The sequence below is a fragment of the Ammospiza nelsoni genome, chromosome Z, assembly GCF_027579445.1.
Source record: "Ammospiza nelsoni isolate bAmmNel1 chromosome Z, bAmmNel1.pri, whole genome shotgun sequence".
Taxonomy (NCBI): domain Eukaryota; kingdom Metazoa; phylum Chordata; class Aves; order Passeriformes; family Passerellidae; genus Ammospiza; species Ammospiza nelsoni.
The window spans coordinates 88471949-88491421 of NC_080669.1; the positions used below are offsets into that span (position 1 = coordinate 88471949).

The 19473-nt window shown below is 50.5% G+C and overlaps 1 protein-coding gene across 3 annotated transcripts in view; it reads left to right on the forward strand.

The window, feature by feature from the left end:
* The first annotated feature begins 1675 nt into the window (after positions 1–1675).
* Positions 1676–19473, forward strand: part of NEDD4L (NEDD4 like E3 ubiquitin protein ligase) — a 77534-nt gene continuing 59736 nt past the window's right edge. The window contains exon 1 of one of the 3 annotated variants that reach the window (XM_059491931.1): positions 1676–1826. In XM_059491931.1, the coding sequence (XP_059347914.1) occupies positions 1779–1826 (48 nt within the window). In that variant the 5' untranslated portion in view covers positions 1676–1778. The remainder of the gene's footprint in view (positions 1827–19473) is intronic. The other 2 variants (XM_059491932.1, XM_059491934.1) reach the window with 2 other exon arrangements.

The following is a 19473-nucleotide window of genomic DNA, read 5'->3' on the forward strand; positions in this document are numbered from 1 at the left end:
ACTGAATGAGAGGACTCCTGAAATCCTTGGCATCCAGGGGATGAGAGGTGGCAGAGATGCTTCTGCTAAGGCAACCGAGTAGGTGAGTGTAAAGCAGGGGGGCAAAGCTACATCCAGAGCTGGCAATGATCTGCTGAGCTTGGAACAAAGAGGAACCAAAGGGAATGTATCTTGGAGAGAGAATGTGGAGTGAGCCCGGTGCCAGGTGCTCCTGTGGGCTCCAACCATCCCAGGGCTGGCCTTGGCCAGGCAAACAGGAGCAGCCTGGCCGTGCTGCTGGGGAAGCCCCTGCCCTGCCCTGCCCTGCCCTGCCCAGCCCAGCCTGCACCACGTGTGCTTTATGGCCAGCAGGGACGGGGCAGTGCAAAGGCTGATGTCTCCCCAGGCTGGACTTTATCAGCTCCGAGGCACTGCTGCCTGGGCAGAGGTCACATCCTTCCTGCCCCACAAAGGGCTTTGGAAAGGCTGGGAAAACACTTTCTGGCCTACAGACTGCTGTGGGATCTCTCCTTTTTCCCGTTCTGCTCAGCTCTGTGGAACAGAAAGAGGCTCAAAGCACCTGAGCACACAGAGGCGGGCTGCTGAAGCCAGTGGCACTTGTCTGAAGTGCCCAGAACCGCCCTGTGCTGGGCTATGGTGACAGATCTGTCCCGTGCCAGTAGCCCCACGTGCCTTTGGTGACACATTGTGCACGTCAAGGTAAATGTGGCAGACCATAAACGTGTCCGGGCACCGCTGCCATGGAACTCCCTCAACAGCCTCCACTTAAGCACCACGTACTGGCAGGAGACAGTGAGAGATCATAAATGGGCGATTAGCACAGGGAGGGCACGGCTGGGGCAGAGCCAGCTCAGGGGCACGAGGCAAATCAAAACCTCATGCAGAGCTAAAGCGAGACCTGATTTCGCCCAGAAGTGCCCTCACTGCAAGTGCCCACGGTGCTTTGTTTCCCTAAAACTTGTGATGGGGAGGGAAGAAATGCCACAGTGAGCGACCACCTCTGACTGCTCTGGAGAGCCGCCAGCAGCGGGGGCTTCGCTCCTGCGCATCCCGGTCCCGCACGGGGACACGGCCCGGGACAGGGGCTACGGCCCGCCCGGGGACAGGTCCCGGGACGCGGCCCGGTGCCGCCCGGGGACAGGTCCCGGGACGCGGCCCGGTGCCGCCCGGGGAGCGCTCTCGCAGTCCGGGCCCAGCGGCGCCGCTCCCGCCCACTGGGGGGCGCCACCCACACGCGCCCGCTGCCCCCGCGCGCCAGCTCCGCGCGCATCCCTCGCGCGCGCATCCCTCGCGCCCCCCTTTCTTCCCCCCCACCGCCGCGCGCATCCCTCGCGCCCCCTCACGCGCCCCCTCACAGCCCCTCGCGCCCCCTCACGCGCCCCCTCACAGCCCCTCGCGCCCCCTCTCGCGCGCCCTCACGGCTCCTCGCGCCCCCTCCTCACGGCCCCTCGCGCCCCCTCACGGCCCTCACGCCCATCCCTCAGGGCGGTGCGGGAGCGGAGCGGGGCCCCTCCCGCGCTTTGTGCCGCGCCCCGCCCGCCGCTGTTGGGCCGGCCCGGCGCTCTCCCCGCCCCGCCGGCGCTCCCCGTGCCTGCGGCCGCGCTCAGCCCCGGCCCGCGGCGGCGGCGGCGGCAGCGCGGGCGGCCCCCGGCGGCCCCGCCCCCGGCCCCTTTCCGCCGGGCTCGGCTCCCGGCGTCTTCCGCCGCCCGCGGGCCAGCGGCAGCAGCAGGAGAAGGCGGCGGCAGCGCGGGCGGCTCGGCGGGCCCGGGAGCGGCTCCATGGCGACCGCGGCGACGGAACCGGTGTACGGGCTCTCGGAGGACGAGGTGGGTCGGCGCGGACGGGCTGAGTTGGGGTGTGCCGGGGCCCCGTCGGCGGGAGCCATGGCTGAGGTTCGGAAGCTGGGCGAAGGTCGATGGTCGGTCCGGGAGGGCAAGCGTTACCCGCCCCTCAGGGCTTCGCGCCCCTCCCGCAGCGGCCACTTGCCCGGGGGCGGCCCGGGTCGGGCAGCGCTGCCCGCACCCCAGGCAGGTGCGGCCGCCCAGAGCCCGCGGGTGCATCGGTGGGGCCGGCGGCGAACAAAGAGCCGCGGCCGGCCGTGCTGCGGGCGGGGGCGGCCGCCCCTCTCCGCCTCCTCCCCGCAGCACTGCCGGTGTCCCCAGGGGAGCGGCCGCGGGGCCCGAGCGGAGCAGCCGCCGGGCCGGTGCGCCGGGTACTGTGTCAGACACAGCCTGGCCCCAATGCAGATGGAGCTGATAAGCGGGGTAGGACCCGCGATAACTAATCACCGTGTGCCGGCTTTATCAGCCGATGTCTTCTGCAGAATCAAACAAATCATACAGGCATTAGGAGAATAGTCCAGTTTACTTTAGGTGAATGTTAAAAATCTTACTTAATGCCCTTTTTGTTTCATTGCCTTGGTCAGGTGCTCCTTTTCTTAGGAGCCAGTGTCATAGAGCATCAGCAATGGACAAGGCTGCATTATGGGCTGTGGTTTCGGGGTATCGGCTGTTAGGAACGCATGTATATCTTTTATTTTTACAGGCGTGAATAGTAATTATAACAGCATTGCTTCCGGTTTTGTGCGGCTGAACACAACGGCTGATGTGTCAGTCTGTCTGTAGTGTAGAAGAAACATTAAAAACATCCTCTGCCTTGTGAAACTGGCAGTGTTTCTTACCTGGTATATTTCAGCGGCACCGGGTCTGGATGACTGTAATGTTTAATTCTCATTGGGAAGGAGGTTCCTGGGCAGGAGTGGGTGTTTTGGTAAGGGGGGGGTGTCATTCTGTTGTTGTTAAATTATAAAGCTGAGAGCAGAGTGATTGCAAATGCTCTGCGTGTGTGTGAAGGTAGGGGAGAGGAGAGGGCGTTGCAGGAGCATTGGGTGATGTAGATAGCGAGCACAACGGCAGAGGAGAACCTTCTCCTCCCTGGGCTGTTTCCATAAGCCTTAGCGTGAGCACAGCGGTGGCTGGCACCAGTCCCCGAGCAGCTTTGGGCCGGCTCCGGTGCATTGCCTCACGCTGCAGGTAGCTGGGCCCACTGCTGGGCCATCTGCAGGGCCCTGCTTGCTCCGGGGCTGCCCTGCGGTAATCCTGTCCGGTCCTGGGCTCCAGAGGGCCTCTGGTGATCTTGCCTGCTGCTGCTGGGGGGTTTGCACACGCTTAGGAAACAGCTAAAGGCAGTGGGGTTTGCTGGCCCAGCATGGGCATTCCAAGACATTTGGTCGGAGGTGCTTTTGTGCTTATATTAGCAAGTGTGCTCTGTGAGGAAAAGGGAAACCTGGAGCCACCCTGCCAGGTCCCAGGGAGGTGGCTGAGAACATCTCGCTGGAATTGGGCTGCTGCCTTTTCTGTTGTGCGTGCGCTTGGCTGTGTCTTTTGTCCCTGCCTCCTGCCTCGACATATGCTGGTACTTGCACAGAATGCTAAAGAGAAATGGATACAGGGAGAAATCTGCTGGCTGCTCTCACCTTGGCTTGGAGGTGGAGGGATCTTGGGACAGCAGGGGCTGTTCCTACCATGATGCTCAGCCCCAGCAGATGCTGGGGACTTGGCCTGTGGAGCAGTGGGCAGGGAGATGTGGTTTTACCTCCCGAGGTAAAACCAAGCTGTTAGAAAAGGAGCTGCTGAGAAAAGAAAGGCTTTGGTCTCTCAGCAGTGACCAATATCACAGCTGCAGTGATGACCACAGCCACACTGCCTGAGGGACAGCAGACTGTGCTTTGTCTCCGGCTTTGCTGTGCATCTGCTGATGCTGGACACTTCTCAGGAAGAGCAGTGACCATCTAAAACTACAGTGGGAGTCCACAAATGGAAATAGGATGGAAGAAAGAGGGAAAAGGGTCTGAGGGAGGGGTGGCATGGAGAAGGGTGCAGGTGATACTTAGAGCCTGTTGGGCTGTAGTTTCATGACCCTGAGAGCCTGACCCACTGTTGAGTCTCTAGTAATGGGCAGAGGAGAGCATGGAGGGAGGGGAGGATGGTCTCTCTCAGGAAGATGTCTGCATGAAAGCTCTAGTGAAGGTAAAGCTCAGGTGGGCTGAGGAAGGTGTGCTCACAGCTCTTTGCACGCTGGCCTGTGGGTAATGACTTCCTCTAGCATTGGCCTGGACTTGGCTCATCATTTTTTGGAAAGCAGAGCTCTATTAGCTGTGAGAGAGCTGTGATAGGCTGAGTTACATACGTGGACATATTCAGCCTATTCATTTCCTTTGTTCCTGCCTGGGTTTGAAGTGCAGTTTGCAGATCTGTTGTAGATGGGTTTTGGAGGGCGTTGAGTTGGCCTTGTGCAATGCTTCCACTGCTGGCACATTTGCTGATTGGAAAATGCAGTGATTTACATGCGAGCCGGACTCGCAGAGTGGCTCTCCAGAGAGAGAAGCAGCAATCTCTCCTGCAGACCAGAGGCACAGGCTTCCCTCCCGCTGCACAGCTGGTGTGTGTGCTAGGCGTGGAGCAGGCCCGGCTGCGTGTGCCGGCGTGTCTGCACACTGTGGGCCTGCACTCATCCCTGCGCACGGGCTGCCTTCCATGCCAATGTGGTTCCCTTTTGCCCAAGCACTCTGACAGGTGTTGGAACACCAGGCCTTTGGGGATTTGGGGATCACTGACTCACAGGGGATGAGCCAACCGTTGCAGTTTTTCATGGCAGATGATGTTGTGTTCATAGATCAGCCTCCTTGTAAACCTGAACTGTAAAGTGTTTTATATTAATTAGTTAAAATGAGTTGTAAATCAGATTCATACCCTGCCAATTTTTCGCTGTCGGGATGACCTCAGCACTGGGCCAGGCTGCTCAGAGGCTGTTGGGAGTTCAATGCATGGGACTGTTTGGGACCATTGGGACACAGGCCTGGGCAGCCAGCTCTGGCTTAAGCCAGGGTGGGCCAGGTGACCTTCAGAGGCTTGTGCCAACCTCAGCCTCTTTGTGATTCTGCGAAATAGTATTTATACGGGCTCTGGAAGCTTAGGTACTCTCATGCAATCTCTAAATATCAGTGTATATAAAAACTTATAGCTCTTTGTAGTGGAAAATATTTGTGAATGAAGTGCACCTCTTGTTTGTTTCAGTTTGGGTTTCTTGAGAGTCAGATGTTGCCCACACAAATCCACAAACATTTTGCTTTTCTTAGTGTCCTTGGGTGGAAGCAAAACTTGCAGCTCCTTGGAACTTGTTTGCTTTAATAAAAAATGGAACTTTAGAAAAAAGATCCTTGAAGACTGTCTTTTTATACTTTAAAATATTAGGAGGAAAAGAGGTTCATATGTGAAACTGCTCTCCGCAGTTCCAGCATTCTTGCTGGAACTGCAGAGAGCAGTTTCACATATGAACCTCTTTTTAAGTTCTGTTCAACTTCTGTGACTTGTGATTGAGTCAATTGGAATTAGAAGCTTCCTACTGAGATGACATTTTGTTATGCCTTAGAATTTGTCAAAAGGATCTTATGTTCCTGAAAATATCTCAATGTGCGAGATACAATCCCATATGCCTCAAGATAAATAATTCTGTGTGTAGTCACTGTAGCCTAACCTTTCATCCCTGTTCTGGTGTGCTGTGCTGGGCAAAGCCTTGTGCCTGAAGAGTGAATCCTAAAGGATTTCAGGACCTCAGGAGCCTGTGTGGTGCTTTGCTTTACTGAGGCACACTTTGGGGAAAGGGAAACAAACCCAGCTCTGAGTATGATGGAAACAGTCCTATGGACAGGAAAGCACAGGCTCACCTGTACTGGATCTGGCATCAAGGTAAGGAGTAAGCCAGGATTTGCTGCAGTGGTGCTGTGGTGAAATGCAGCTCATGCTGTGACGGGTAAACTGTCTGCAAACTGTTTCAGACTGAGGCATGTGGGAGGTTGGCTTTTGTGCCTCGTGTTTACATGTTCCTGATGGATTTGTTGCTCTGGAATGATCTCCCTTGAGGGTGTCTCTTTCCCAGTACTCGAGTATCATGTTAGCAGACCCATGAGATGGGGCTGCAAAGGCCCCAAGAAGGTGTTATTGCTCATTATCAGCAGGATTTACTGGGAAGGAAAAGGGCTGCGATTTTCCCTCCCTCCCTGGACTTGGTGGCAGCAGTGACATGTGGGAGTTCAGGCCCGGATCTCTCTGCTTTGCATTTGAAGCAAACCATCAGCTTTGGAAGTAATGTCAATGCTGAGTTGTTTGGGCAGTGTCAGTGTTGTAGATGGTTGCAGTTAGATTTTGGGTGACGTTTCCTGTTGTGTGGTCTCGTGGTGAGGCTGTACCTTGCAGCTCACCCAGCTTCTGCGCTGTGCTGGCACGGCCAGAGATGTTTCCTGAGCCCAGGCTGTGCCCACAGAGCCCCTGCCAGGACAGGTGCTGGGGAGGGGTTCCAGAGTTATGTCCCTTCATTCCCAGCTCAGCTCCTGGAGCAGCACTGGAGCTCAGGGTGCTGTGGCCCTGGAAGAGTGCTGGATGAAGGACCAGGGCACTGATGTGCTGCAGAAGCAGCTTGTGGGTGGCTGTGGCTCCTCGGCTGTGAGGTGGAAAGGGGCAGCGTGGGGGGGCCTGTGTGCCCAGGGATGCGCCCCTGGCCCCATGAGCTCCAGCCCAGCCCACTGTGTTCCTGAAACCTGGAGGCTTTATGTGAAAAAACCCTTGAGTTCCTTGAGAAGATGCGCCCTTTGTCACCACCACTGAACACAGACCCTTTAAATGAGAGCTCTGTTGTTTCTGCTCTGAATATTCCAGTTACATAAAAGCTTCACTGTGCCTTCTGAGTGTGAGAGGGGCCTCCCTTGGTTACAGCTCTGACAGTGTCTTAGGCATAAGCAATTCAGAATAGTGACTTTTTTATTGACCCCAAATTGTTTTTATAGACTCTAAGTGCACTGGCTTCAGGGCTAGCATGTAAACCTTAAATGATGATTAAAAAGTCTAGGTAAGGAAGCATTTCATAAATGACAGGGCTTGCATATCTTCTTGTGTGGCAGAATATCAAAATAGGCTGTGGTTCTCAGGAGGTCAATAGATTTTTATAACAGCCTGCATTTTAAACCAGCTTTTGATGAGTTATCGGCATGTTTTGGTCACTAGTGCTGACACTAAGTAAATTCTAGTTTTATTATAAAATTCATGTAAAGACATTGAAGGAGGCTTGTAGTAATATGAGGGTCTGAGGAATGTTAGTTTAGGCTATACCCCCATTCAGAGATGCCCTGTCTCGCCTGGCTGTTGTCCTGTCCTCTGAGGGTGGTGTGTCGGTAGTGCAGCCCGTGGTTCCGCTGCTGCCTTAGGGAAGGGGGATAAGCGTTCCTTGGGTGTCATGTGAAGGGCGGGCCGCTGGAGGGCGCTGTGTAATAAGAAATGGGAACGCGAGGTTCTCCTCTGCTCCTCACAGAGGCCATTTTCCTGGGAAGCAAACATGGACTGTGACCCCGCACCTGTTGAGGAGCAGGCACCTCACCCTCGGGGCACAGCTTGCGCTCGGAGGTACGGTTAACAGATTTCTGACGGGATTTTGTGTGGTTTGTTTTGAAAATATCACCAGGCATGCTATGAGTGCTGAATGAGCTTATCTGTCAGAAGGGAATTGGTGTTACATCTTAGGATTTTGTGGGAAGAATTCACCCCTGCAGCTTCTAGGCTGGACTTGTATGTGCTAAGGACCTTCAACTGGTGCTTATTATGTGCTAATGACCTTCAGCTGCTGCTGGTGTTTAATATTATATATTTAATATTATATGGTATTTAATATTATATATTTAATATTATATGCTAAGGACTTTGAGCTGGTGCTGTGCTTGATATGTGCTAAGGACCTTCAGCTGGTGCTTGTTATGTGCTAAGGACCTTCAGCTGGTGCTGGTATTTAATATATGCTAAGGACCTTCAGCTGGTGCTGTGCTTATTATGTGCTGAGGACCTTCACCTGGTGCTTATTATGTGGTAAGGACCTTCAGATGGTGCTGGTATTTAATATATGCTAAGGACCTTCACCTGGTACTGTGCTTATTATGTGCGGAGGACCTTCAGCTGGTGCTTGCTAGGTGCTGAGGACCTTCAGCTGGTGCTTATTATGTGCTGAGGACCTTCAGCTGGTGCTTATTATGTGCTGAGGACCTTCACCTGGTGCTGGTGTCAGTGGTTGATCCCAGGGCAGTTTACTTGCACCTCCACCTTGTACCTGAGGAGAAGAAGTCGAGGCTGATGGCTTCTGGAGCAAGCCCACCCAAATCAGTGGATTTGCACTGCTGAAAGAGATGTGGCTTTCTCTCGTACACCCTGGGACCACCTGTAGACAGTGTCCCATGTCTTTGCAGGGCTGTTGGATTGCAGTAACTTCTGGAAAGGTGGTGGAAGTCAGAGGTATGTGGCACGAGCAGCTGGGGTGGTGGTGGTGGAGGGTGTGTGTGAAGGGAGGGTAGGGCACCTGCTCTTTGGTGGCTGTGAGCTGTGACATTGGCTGTGTAGGTCTCCTGAATCCAGAGCTTTGGCTAGAATCCTGACCCCGATTAAGTCTCTGACAAGTTTGCGTAAAAGCAGAATGTTAAATAGATGAATTCTCTAACAAATAAGTGGAGTTTTTAACCTTTCTTTAAATATTTCTTGAGTTGACCATTCCTGCTGTTTGTGGTGAAGGGAGTGGCAAGAGGGAGAAGTGGTGAGTGGACAAAACTGTGAGTTTGGGCTTTGTGCTTGTGCTGATTCAGCCTCATGAACAAAGCAACAGCTTTGCTGTGCAGCAATGAGCAATGGATGTGCTTCTTTAACCTCTTCTCTTGGTACAGTGATGTTCGAGGTATTATAAAATATTGGCTATTGTTTGTAACAGTTGAGCTGAAAGAACTTGAAAATGCTCTGTCTTGGACAGGCCTTGCTTTAGTGAACTGAGAGCATACAGCAGTGGTGTAGATGCAGCTCCATTTTATAGCTGAGGGAATGGTGTCACTGTTTAGAGTTCAGGGCTGCAGGATCACCTCCCTGCCTCACTTGGTATCTTCATATGTGCCTTCCCCCCACTCCTTTGTTAAAAGGCAGTCTTAGTGCTAAAGTTTACACCTGTCCCACTGGGTGGGTGGATGCTTGAGATGGAGAGCTGCCCTATCCAAGGAGTGGTGAGTTGGGCAGCTTAGGTGCTGTGTGCCACAGTGAGAGGCACGTTCCTTGCACAGCCTGCGCTTGTTTCAGTAGGATAAGTGCTGGAGGCACACATTTGGGTGGGTACCAGAAAGACCTCTGCATTTATCCTTGCTGGCTGTTTGGTTTGTTTCAGGCCCATCTGGTCAAGTTTGGTAATTTACTATTTTATTCCTTATTTCCAGCGTCTGTAGAAAAACATTGAGTCCTCAGGGTCAGGTATATTCCTGTGCCTGCCTGGCCTGGACTGTGTGTGAATAGCACCACTCTTGCTACCGTGGCCCGAGGAGGCACTTCTCCTTTCTGTTCCCTGTGGGAGGGAGCCTTGCAGTGTGGTTTTCCCGGGCAGGGTAGGCTGTCTCCAGCAATGCGGTGACACGCCGGGATCCTGCCAGTGTCCGTGCTGATGACTTGCCGTCCCTGCTGTTGGAGCAGGGCGCCTTGGGCGTGCAGTGAGTGGGATGAATCTTGCTTCCTGCCTTCTCTGTCGGCAGCGCCTCCTGGCCGCTGCAGCCCGGCAGGAGGGCTGGTTTCTCCTGCGCCGTCCTTGCCTCGGCTGGCTCCGGTGCTGTTTCTCGCCCACACTTCTGGGGCTCATCCTCTCCTACCAGTCATGCTGCTAAGAGGCTTGTAGGAGACGAGAGCATTGTCGTGGAAAACTAGCTATTCCCATGGCACGGGTAGCCTGAGAGTGCCAGAGGTGTGTTTTCCTTCCTCAGAAGCTGCTCTCTGGCTGTGGCATCAGGATTCCAGCAGTGCTGCTGGGTTCTCCCTGGAGGTGCAGCGACCTGAGAGCTGGGCAGGAACAGAGACAGGCTTCCCCTGGCCATCAGGGAGGCTGGCTGAAGGTCTGGAAACCAGAGCTGGATGTGGGCCTTTAGGAGACATAAGGGGCAGTGAACCTGGATGGATTGTTCTCTTTTTAAGGTAGCACTATAGATATTTTTTCCAAATTTTCTTTTTCCTACAAAGTGAATTATCCTGATGCTTCTGTTACCTCTCTTATCCAGAAGCTGCCTTCTCATTCTGTGTTCTGATTAGCATGATAAAGAACATGTTACATTTTCCTCCCCTGTGTTGAGGCTGAGATTTTACTTATTCCTGTTTTAGGGCAGCTGCATCCCAAGGGTGGTGGCTGTGGCACTCTGGAACCCCAGAATGGGACAGGTGGTTGCAGCAAAGGCCAGCAGACGCCCCTGTCCTGTGGGTGCTGTGCTGGGCAGGTCTGACCAGGCTGGGAGCAAGGTCAGAGTTGTTTTTTCCAGGGATATCCTGCAGCTGTACTAGAGGTTGCGCCAAATCAAGTTGCAGTCAGGTTTTGGTTTTGTCTTAACTAGTTTCTGTTGTAGTTTGAAAGTCAAACATTGTAAACTGGACTGTGCTAAATGGTTAACAGGCAGGGTGTGGATTACCTGCCAGGTCATTTGTCACCATGTTCCTGCATGCTCCTCATGCAAGATCCTGACAAGAGCGCCTTTGGAAGCTGTTGAAACCATGGGCCCTTCACAACTGATAGTGACTGGCCTCAAAGTTTGCAGAGTTAAGATGCTGGAGTTCGTAGCTAGTGTGTTTTCAAGTCCTGTGGTCACCTTCTCATATGTGCCTACTTGTGTCATTTTTTTTTTAGAAAAAAGCCTCCCTCATTCATATTTTGGGTCTTGTGCTTTAACACAGACTAAGTCTTCACAAACCAAACTGCTGACCCCGGTGTGGGTGTGTGGTTTGATTTAGTTGCCCTCAGGGTGTTGCTGTGCCTGGCAACTTCGGTTTTTTCACTGACCACTTTAGCACTTTTCTTAGTGTCACAAGTTCCTTCCCAGCATTTTTGTTTTCTGATCTTTGGAGCAGATTTTGCTGTGTTCAGTATAAGCAGCTGCAGTATGGGCTTGCATGCAGGACAAATACCATCTCATGGAATGTTAGGTTGTTTGTTGGTGTGGAGCCTCAGCCTATCTGCAGTGGGAGCCTGTTAAAGGAAGCAGTTCTGTGCCATTGCAGTTTGGGCTCTGCAGCTCCAGGCTGGTTTTCTCCCTTTGCTTTGTACAGCACGGTCACCATTTAGCAGCAGATTTGGACTTTGTGTAGATCATCTTGTTATTTCTAGAGGGGGGTGTGACTTCATTTAAACCTGCCTGGAGGAAACTGAGTTTGTTCTTCAGACTTGTGTTAATTTGTGTGACCCCAAGAGCCTTTCAGTGTACTTCAGTCAGACTGTACTTCAGTCACTGTAATATGCATTTGTGTTCTTGGAAGAAAAATCCTATTCTTTATTCCCAAGTTGTTGACTGAGCCCTCTCAAAGTCCTTGTGGTGTCAGGAGCAATCAGCCCTGTGTGTACCTCATCATCTCTGCAGGTAGCAATGTGATACAGGGTCAGGAATAAGCAGGTAGAAGCAACAGTTTCTTTACACAGCTGGTTGCTGTGGAAGCCGAGCCACTGGCTGTAAGTTGCCTGAGGAATTCAGCATTGCTAAGCCCTCTGCTCCCGTCCTGTTCTGCCTCTTTGGGGAACATGCATCTGTGCTTCCCCGGGACAAGGGCCTGCTCTGGGATGCTGAATGACTGACCCTATTGCAGCGCTTCTGCAAAACATGGATTCTCAATGTGCCTTTTGTTTGGGGCATCGAGCCCCAGTTTGCATCCAGAGTGCCTGGCAGGACACAAAGTGCAGCCTTTGTTTTAGATAATGAGTGGCTGAATATTTTAATGAGTGTTTTTTTTTCTATTTTAATGAGTCTAGTCAGTGTCAAGTACCATTTTGGGAACAAGTGACTGAGCTAACCTCTGAGCTTGGTCTGTCAACAATCCATTTATTGATAGAATTTCACAAATTTTGAAGGAATTTCCCATAAACAATTAATATAAGCAATTATATAAACCATAAAACAAAAACCCCCAAAACAAATGGCCGCCCCAAATCCAACAACCAATGCAAGCAACACTCCAGCCCTCCCTGAAACACTTCCAAGCCTTCCACATCAATATATAAGCAGATACAAACCGAAAAAGCACTCAATATCGCTATCACTGTATTTGTTTTACTTTAGAGTTTGCTCTTTTACAGTGTGTGAAAGACCAAGCATATTCCATTAAAAGAAGAAAATGCCTTTAAATTAAGATAGTGCCTACTTTTCCTCTTCAAAAGCACCTTCAATGCATGTATATATAGGAGAGAGCTTCTGCAGCAGAATTACTCAGTCTCCTGCATTGGGCATATTTGTCTTTCCAGCCACGAGGGGCTGTGCTTGCTCCTGCTCAGTTGCCAAAATCTAGTCAGCCTTAAGCCTGGATTAGTAACTGAACAGTTTTCCTGTTCTTTGTGAGACACCAGTTCTCAGATGGAAGAGCCTGCTAGCCCTAGGCTATCCATTTATATGACAAATAAATACTTATAATGAACAAAAAGAGTCAAAGCTTTGTCAAGGGCTGCTGTAATAAAAATGGAGCAGGAAAGGAAGAGGTAGAAGGAGGTGGTAGAACATAGTGTGCAAGTAGGTTGGAAACACCAGGACTACAACCAGGATCCAAAAGCCTGACACGAGATGTTTCTGGTGGGAACAGATCCCTTCCCTATTGACTTGGCCTTTTCACTGGTTTAGGTGACTGATTTTTGTCCCCTAATCTGTACGGGGGGGCAGAGGCTGTAATCGAGTGATTCTTCCCCAAAATTCTTGGGGAGCAAAGCCTTAATGGACAAGAGGTATTGCTAGAGGCTTTGACTTGTTATTCTTTTGGAAAAAGAAACTTAATCAAGATGAAGAAGAGAAGCCAAAGGAGTGAACTGCTGGAGTGACTGACAACACCACTCGCTGAAATGTTAATGTGTTTGGAAGAATTTTTTCACCAGGGGAGGTTGGAAACTCATACAGTAACATTAATAATTAACTGCAGCCAAGAGCTGGAAGATCTAATTTAATTTCTGGTTGGATAATAGGATGATTCATGCAACAAAACAAACTGTGTCAGAAAATGAAGTGTCTCTGAAAATTGACATTCCCAACTTCTGCTCTGAGCTAAAGCTACCGCAGGTAAGCTATTACAATAGCTAAAAAGTGAAAAGTACAGGCTGAATTCGTTGCAGATGTCAGGCTGTGATCCATAGGAATTAGGAGTTTCTGCCTTCTCCAGTCTGAGCAACCCCCCTCCTTTAGCCTCTCTGCTTCTGCCCCCAGCACCCTTTGCCCATTGAGGCACAAGTAAATGCGTTTCTCCAGCCTCCGTGGAGCAGTAACAAGAGCGCTGCCTCACATCAGACACTCCATGGGCTGTTAGGAGAGGTGACTTGTGGGTTCTGGTGTCCCAAAGTAATCGCAGCCAGCTCTTCCCTCTGGCAAACACTTCTCCCAGCCTGGCTGAGTGTCGTCACCCAGGGTACCTGAGCCTTGTGTCTTTTGAGACTGAATCTCAGAGCTGTTTCAGGTTTTAAGAGTGACACTGGCATTTTCATGTCGGTTGGCATAGTTTTCCTTCTCTCAAGCTTTTTCCAGCAAAGCCTGTTTAAGGAGCTCCCTGTCCCGTTTTTCTCCAGGTGAAGCAGCCAGTGGTGCGGCTCTGGGCTGTGGGTGTGTGCTGTGGAATCGATCCCTGCAGTTATCTGGGTTAGAAATGAGCCTCCAATCACAGTTTATTGTTGGATTACGGTTTTATTGAATGTGTGTTTTGTCATTAAACAGTGCAGCCACTGGTGGTTTATGGTCTGGAATCATTAAATATCTAACAAGAGTATAGATTGTGGTTACATAAACATGTTTGTGTAATCCGTTGGCAACTAGCTGGGCTAGGGGAGTGAATGCAGCTCCACTTGCCCTGTTTGACACAGGAGCTTTGCGTGCTCTGCCGCACCTTCCACTGGCCCAGGTTGCTCCAAGCCCCGCCCGGCCTGGCCCCGAGCTGGGAATGGCATTAACCAGAGTGACATCGCTGCTGAATTCGGGCGGGGAGCGGCTGTGTCTGCCGAGCACTGAGGGAGGCTGTTGGATACATTGGTGGATTTTTGTGGGAACTGATTGTCTAAAATACAGCGTTCCACTGGATTTGTGTGCTATTTCACACAGGAAAAAAATGGAGATTATTAAGTGTAAGGCATAATTTTTCACTTTTAAAAAGCTTGAATGTTTAGGGCCTAGTGCATTTCATGAGATCAAAAAAATACCAATTCAAGATGTTTAATGTTTCTTTAAAAATATTTAAAGTATAAATATGTCAGAGGTTCATTTAGTGAAAGGTTAAAACCTTTGTGTTGTTCTAGAGCAGCTGCTTTGAAAGCAAGTCCTCCTGTCAGGTCCTTCTGTGAGTCCTTGCTGCAGGCTGCTAATTGGGAATTCAGACCCTTTCTTGTTACTGGACGGGGTTGTCACACATCCACTGGGGACATGGCTTTTTAGTGATTCTCTTTTGCTTAGTAAGTTTTGAAGTACTGCTGGAAAGTAATGGACCCGTGTGGGCCCTGACCTGAGGATAATGAGGATTTGAAATTAACCAACCTGCCTTGTTCTTATCCCAGTGTCCTGTTCTTTTGCCCTGGCACTGGCAAAATCCTACACAGACAATCATTGTTCCTTTGTTTTATGGTAGTTTGTGCATGTCAGAAAGTGGGGTACTTGTTGAAATAAAACCTTAATTTTTTAATTAATCAGTTTGGTTTTTGTATCCCCAAAGGGAGGGAAAAGAAGTTCTGTCAGATTTTCTTTAGGAATTTTCTGTTGAAATTCACAGTAAATGTTCAGTGTGGATGCAGATGGGCAGCACTGTGGTTTTGAGCCTGTTTGTTAATGGTGTGCTTTTGGCATTGGGTTGGGTGTCTGGACTCCTGGTCCCATGCACTGTCACTGATGTGTGGGTACCTTTGATCCCTATGCACCACTCCTGGTGTCTGAGTTCCAACTTGCTCATTCCAGTTTTGTGTGCTCTTTTCATCTGGTTTGTCCCCTTGGAAGAGCAGCATCGTTATAGTGTCCCTCTAAGACAAACTGGTGCCTTGATGAAATTCTGCCTGGTGTTTTTTTCTGCTGAGTGTGCCATTCCAGCCAAGGAAAACATGAATATAGTTCCTTTTCTTTAGAGGTCTGAAATAGGACCTAAATCACTATTGTAAAACATTTACTATTTTTCTGTTGCATCAGCTTTTGAAGGCCACAGTTCTCCAAATTCTGCAGTTCTTTTAATACTTACCAGTGTTTGCTTCATCTTATGATTCCTTCCGTGTGAGAGTCCTTGCTTGGCCAGGAGTGCTCTGGAGGACCAGGTGTGCCCCATGAACTGACCAATGCATTTCAGCCAGGAGGGTCTTTATGATCCAAATTGCATAGCCTTCTTTTGTGCAAAAGCTTTTAGGTTTAGTTGCTCTAATTTTGCGATCTGTGGAGAAAATAATGGGGTTTTTACAAATACATTGCATCCTGCAGTGAGGGTTGAGAACTCTGTGGGTAGGGAAAGACACAGTTTGATGTCTCTTGGATTTGGTGAGGAGTGTGGTGAAGCTTAAAGGAGATTTTAATGCTTGAGCCAGATGAGTTGTAACCAAGTGACCTTTTAAGTTTGTTTTCTGTGCTGAACTTGCGGAGGAGAGTGGAGATTTGGGTCATAGCCCTGGTGCATGGTTTTGTTTGCATTGCACAACTGAGATTTTATCAAACACTGTTGGCAAAATTGCCACTGACAATTTCAAGATTAGTAAGATATTGCAGGAATTACAGGGAGGCTTTCCACATTCTGTTGCTATGGCCTTTAGAAAGTCACTGTGATCAGAGATGGAGCTGTTTCCTTGGGGTGCTCTCAGCTGCCTTTTCTGGGAGTGATGGTGACAGCCCACCAGACAGGGCACCCCACTTGGATTCTCCCTCTTGGGCTGCCCAGCATTGTTTGATGTTAGGGAGGTGCTTATTCAGAACAGGATAAGCCAATTTGGGAATACTCTATGCAGGTGGGTGATGTGGAATAGCTTCCTGAAGCACTTTTTTTTCACTCAGCTATAAGTGGATTGGTTCAATCCACCAAATCAAAGTCAGAATGAGTTCAACTCTTCTGCCACTGAACCTGGTTTCAGTTGCTGGGAGATTTAGGAGAAGCCTAACATGGTTACTAGGCTTGCTGTGGCCAACACTGGCCTTTAAGCAGGTGACACACAGTGGGTTTGGCTTTGGAACTGCAGATCCTGGTTGATTTATCCCCCACAAATGGGGAGAATTCTGAGCGGTGTGTGTTTGGGTGATTGTGAGTGTGTAGCACACAGGGCTCTGTGTGTGTTTTCATTCAGGAAACCAGAAGTGCCACAGTTAAACATTGAATTAAAGGTTTGTTGTCTTTTCCATTTGTATTTGTTTTGCCATCAAAACACTGACTTAAAGATCTGTTATCTTTTAGTATCTGGTGTTTTGCAAACTTTGAGATATAATGAAACTAGAGGTGCTCAGTGGATGAAACTGGATTCACAGAGTTTCTATGTGCAGGTAACATTCCAGTGGGATCTGGTTTCTCTCCTCGCAGTTAGTGGAAATTTACCTCTCTGGCGCCTATCGTGGGTTGGAATCAAAAATGTGTCTACAGAGAGAGAAGGGAAAAAAGTAGCCAAACTGAGCCCGACCGACACTCCCCCACCGTGACTCAGGTGAAGCTCTCTCGGGTGAAACCCAAGCTCGCTGGCCTTTCCCCTCGTTGCCTTGGCGATGGTCATTTATTGCCGCCGTTGCTGAACTTCCGCGTGTGCGGGCGGAGGCGGCGGGCGAGCGGCGGTGCCTGGCGGGGCTCTTGGCGCGGGGGTCGGCGGTAAGTGCAGCTCTCGGTGCCTCTGGGGCGGAGGCCGTGCTGTGCCTGCGGGGGGACAGCCTGGCGTCCCCCTCGGGCTGGGCGGCTCACAGCCGAGGGGCACGAACCTGCCCGCCTCGGGGTGCTTGACTCGGAGACGCTTTTGTATACCTTTGGAAAAACACGTTAAGTGTTTAATCTTCCTGGTCTGCGTGACAGCTGTTCAAATATTGGTTTGCATTGATCCAGCCGTTGTGCCTTTCACACTTGTCTGTTCATTTACACGAGTCAACTTTCTAATTTTATACCCCCATCGATTGTTATTTTCAGGCTGTTCTCTTAATGCGTACGCTACATGTGTCATGGGATTGTTTGTCCTGTTGGAAGTTGACATCTGCAGCTTTCCTTCTTACACCAGGCTGGATTGCTGTGGCTTTCTTTTCTGTGCATTCAGAACATAGAGATGTGTATTGCAAAGCTTGTTCAGGTTGGTTTTACAGCACTTCTGTGTCAGTGAAGCTGGTGCTGGCTGAGCTGCGTCTCCTGGATCACCCTTTGAACCTACAGCATTTCACCCTGCCTGTGGGGGAGTAAGCAGCTCGGGACACTGTGTTTGGCCCTCATTCTTTCTCTCTGCTGTCACAGCTCTTCTCTAAACTTCCCAGCTCCAGGGTATTTTACTAATCCAGGGGGAGAACTTAAGTTTTCTTTATGTCAGTACTTTAATGGGTCTTTGAAATTACTTGGTTTTCCAAAAGAACTAACAAAATGTTAATAATAGGCTGCTAAATCTGGAAATACATCTGTTTTCCTTCATCTATTCTGAGGTGAATTGAGGTTTGTTCACTGTTGATGAAGTCCGGGTTTTGATCTATAGTAGGCTTCCAGTTCCACAGCTTGGTTCCACCTAAATAAGCTGAGTCCTCTGAAATGGCACTGTGAACTGCAGCTAAGAGAACACAAACTGTGTAGAGGTTCTCCTTCAGCAGAGAGAACTCTGTAACCTTTGACATGTTTTGGGAAGACAAGAATATGTAAACTTCATGTTAATGGTTGGACAAAGCAGAAGTCTGTGTGGATGTGCGGCGCAGTGGAGCTCAGCACTAATAGGTAACCAGGCCCTTCAGGGCAGGCTGCTGCAGCTGGGGAGGCTGTGTTTGGGGGCAGGGACAGCTGCTGGAATGTCCACAGGGAGCTGCCAAAACGCTGCCAGCCTCACCGCCATCCCCACCTGCACACACAGCCTCTGTTCCCAGCAGCCAGTGGGTTGAGTCACAGTGCTCAGGACAGCACTTGTTGGAATCCCCGCTTGTGTTGTGCTCTGTAGGTGCCAAACCTGAGCGAGGCAGGAATGGAACTGCAGCATCAGCTCGGGGGCTGCGCTGAGCCCAGCCTGGCCTGGGGAAGCAGGAGCCACCCAGGGTAGGGAGAGGCAGCACCTGGAGCCCCTTCCCAGCTCAGTATGCTCCAGGCAAGGCTGAAATAGGATGGATAGAAAAATGTCTCTGTGGGGTGAGCTGAACTTCCCTTTCAAACTGTGCTTCAAAAAGCAGCTTAGGATATGTGCTTTGCAAAACACAGGGAATTCAGTGGAACACAAAAATTGCAGTCGGGTGTTCGCTTCCTGCACAGGTGAATATAGTTTAGTCTCATCACCAGACAATTTCTTTCTGCTGTGTAGTTTCAACACTGGGCAGAAGCAAAGGTTCTCCCTTGGCAAATGGCAACTCAAGTGGCTTCTGAAGACTTGTCTCCCCTTAACTGTTCCCAGGTTGCCATTTCCTGCATCCTGATCTCTGTGATGTTGCAAGGAGGAGAATTTAGCTGCTTATGGAAGGATGGGGTGGGATGATAAGCAGATGAGGGTGGGTGCTGGCCTCTTGGGTGCAGAGAAGGCAAGGAGTATGCCAAGATTGTGCCCTGTAGTGTGCAGTTGCCTCCACTGCTTGCTGACTCAAAGGGTATCAGATAGTCTTGCCAGAAGATGGGCGTTTGTGTTGAGAAATTGCTCTTTAAGAATTTGTTAGGTGATTGATCAGTGATGGAAGTCTCAGTCAGGGTACTTAACTGCCAGTAAACTGTGCTCTGCAGTTTTTGTGTGGATTGGGTTGTGGTCTGGACTGTGAGTCTGTGTGTGTGTGCGGCAGTGTCAGTTCATGTGGGACCTGAAGCTGTTCAGCTGAGGGAACTCACTGTTGCACCATTGCTTCTGGCACCTCTTTCCTTTTGAAGATATGGCTGGGCTAATTAAGCAAGTGCTTTGTTAGAGTGCAGCAGGGTGTCTGTGGTGGTCAGCCAGGGTGCTGGAGGAAGCCCTCATTTCCCTCCGTGTGGCTCCTCCCCAGGGAGCCTTGCTCCTGCCGTGTGTGTACCTGCTTCCCTGACTCGAGTCCCTCAGAGCTCTGCTGTGTCTCTGATCAGCCTTGTTACCCTGCTTTGCTGCCTCTTGTTTGTTTACTTGAAAATCAGGACTCCAGCTGTATGCTTGTTATCCTTCAGCCTCGCTGTCTGCCATGTCAGATCCCCATGTCTTCTTAATCCTCCCAGTCTGTCTCCTTATTCCATTCTCTGCTTGTGCTGGGGATCCCTTTATTATTTGGGGTTTGGATCCTGGGTCTTCTCGCACAGA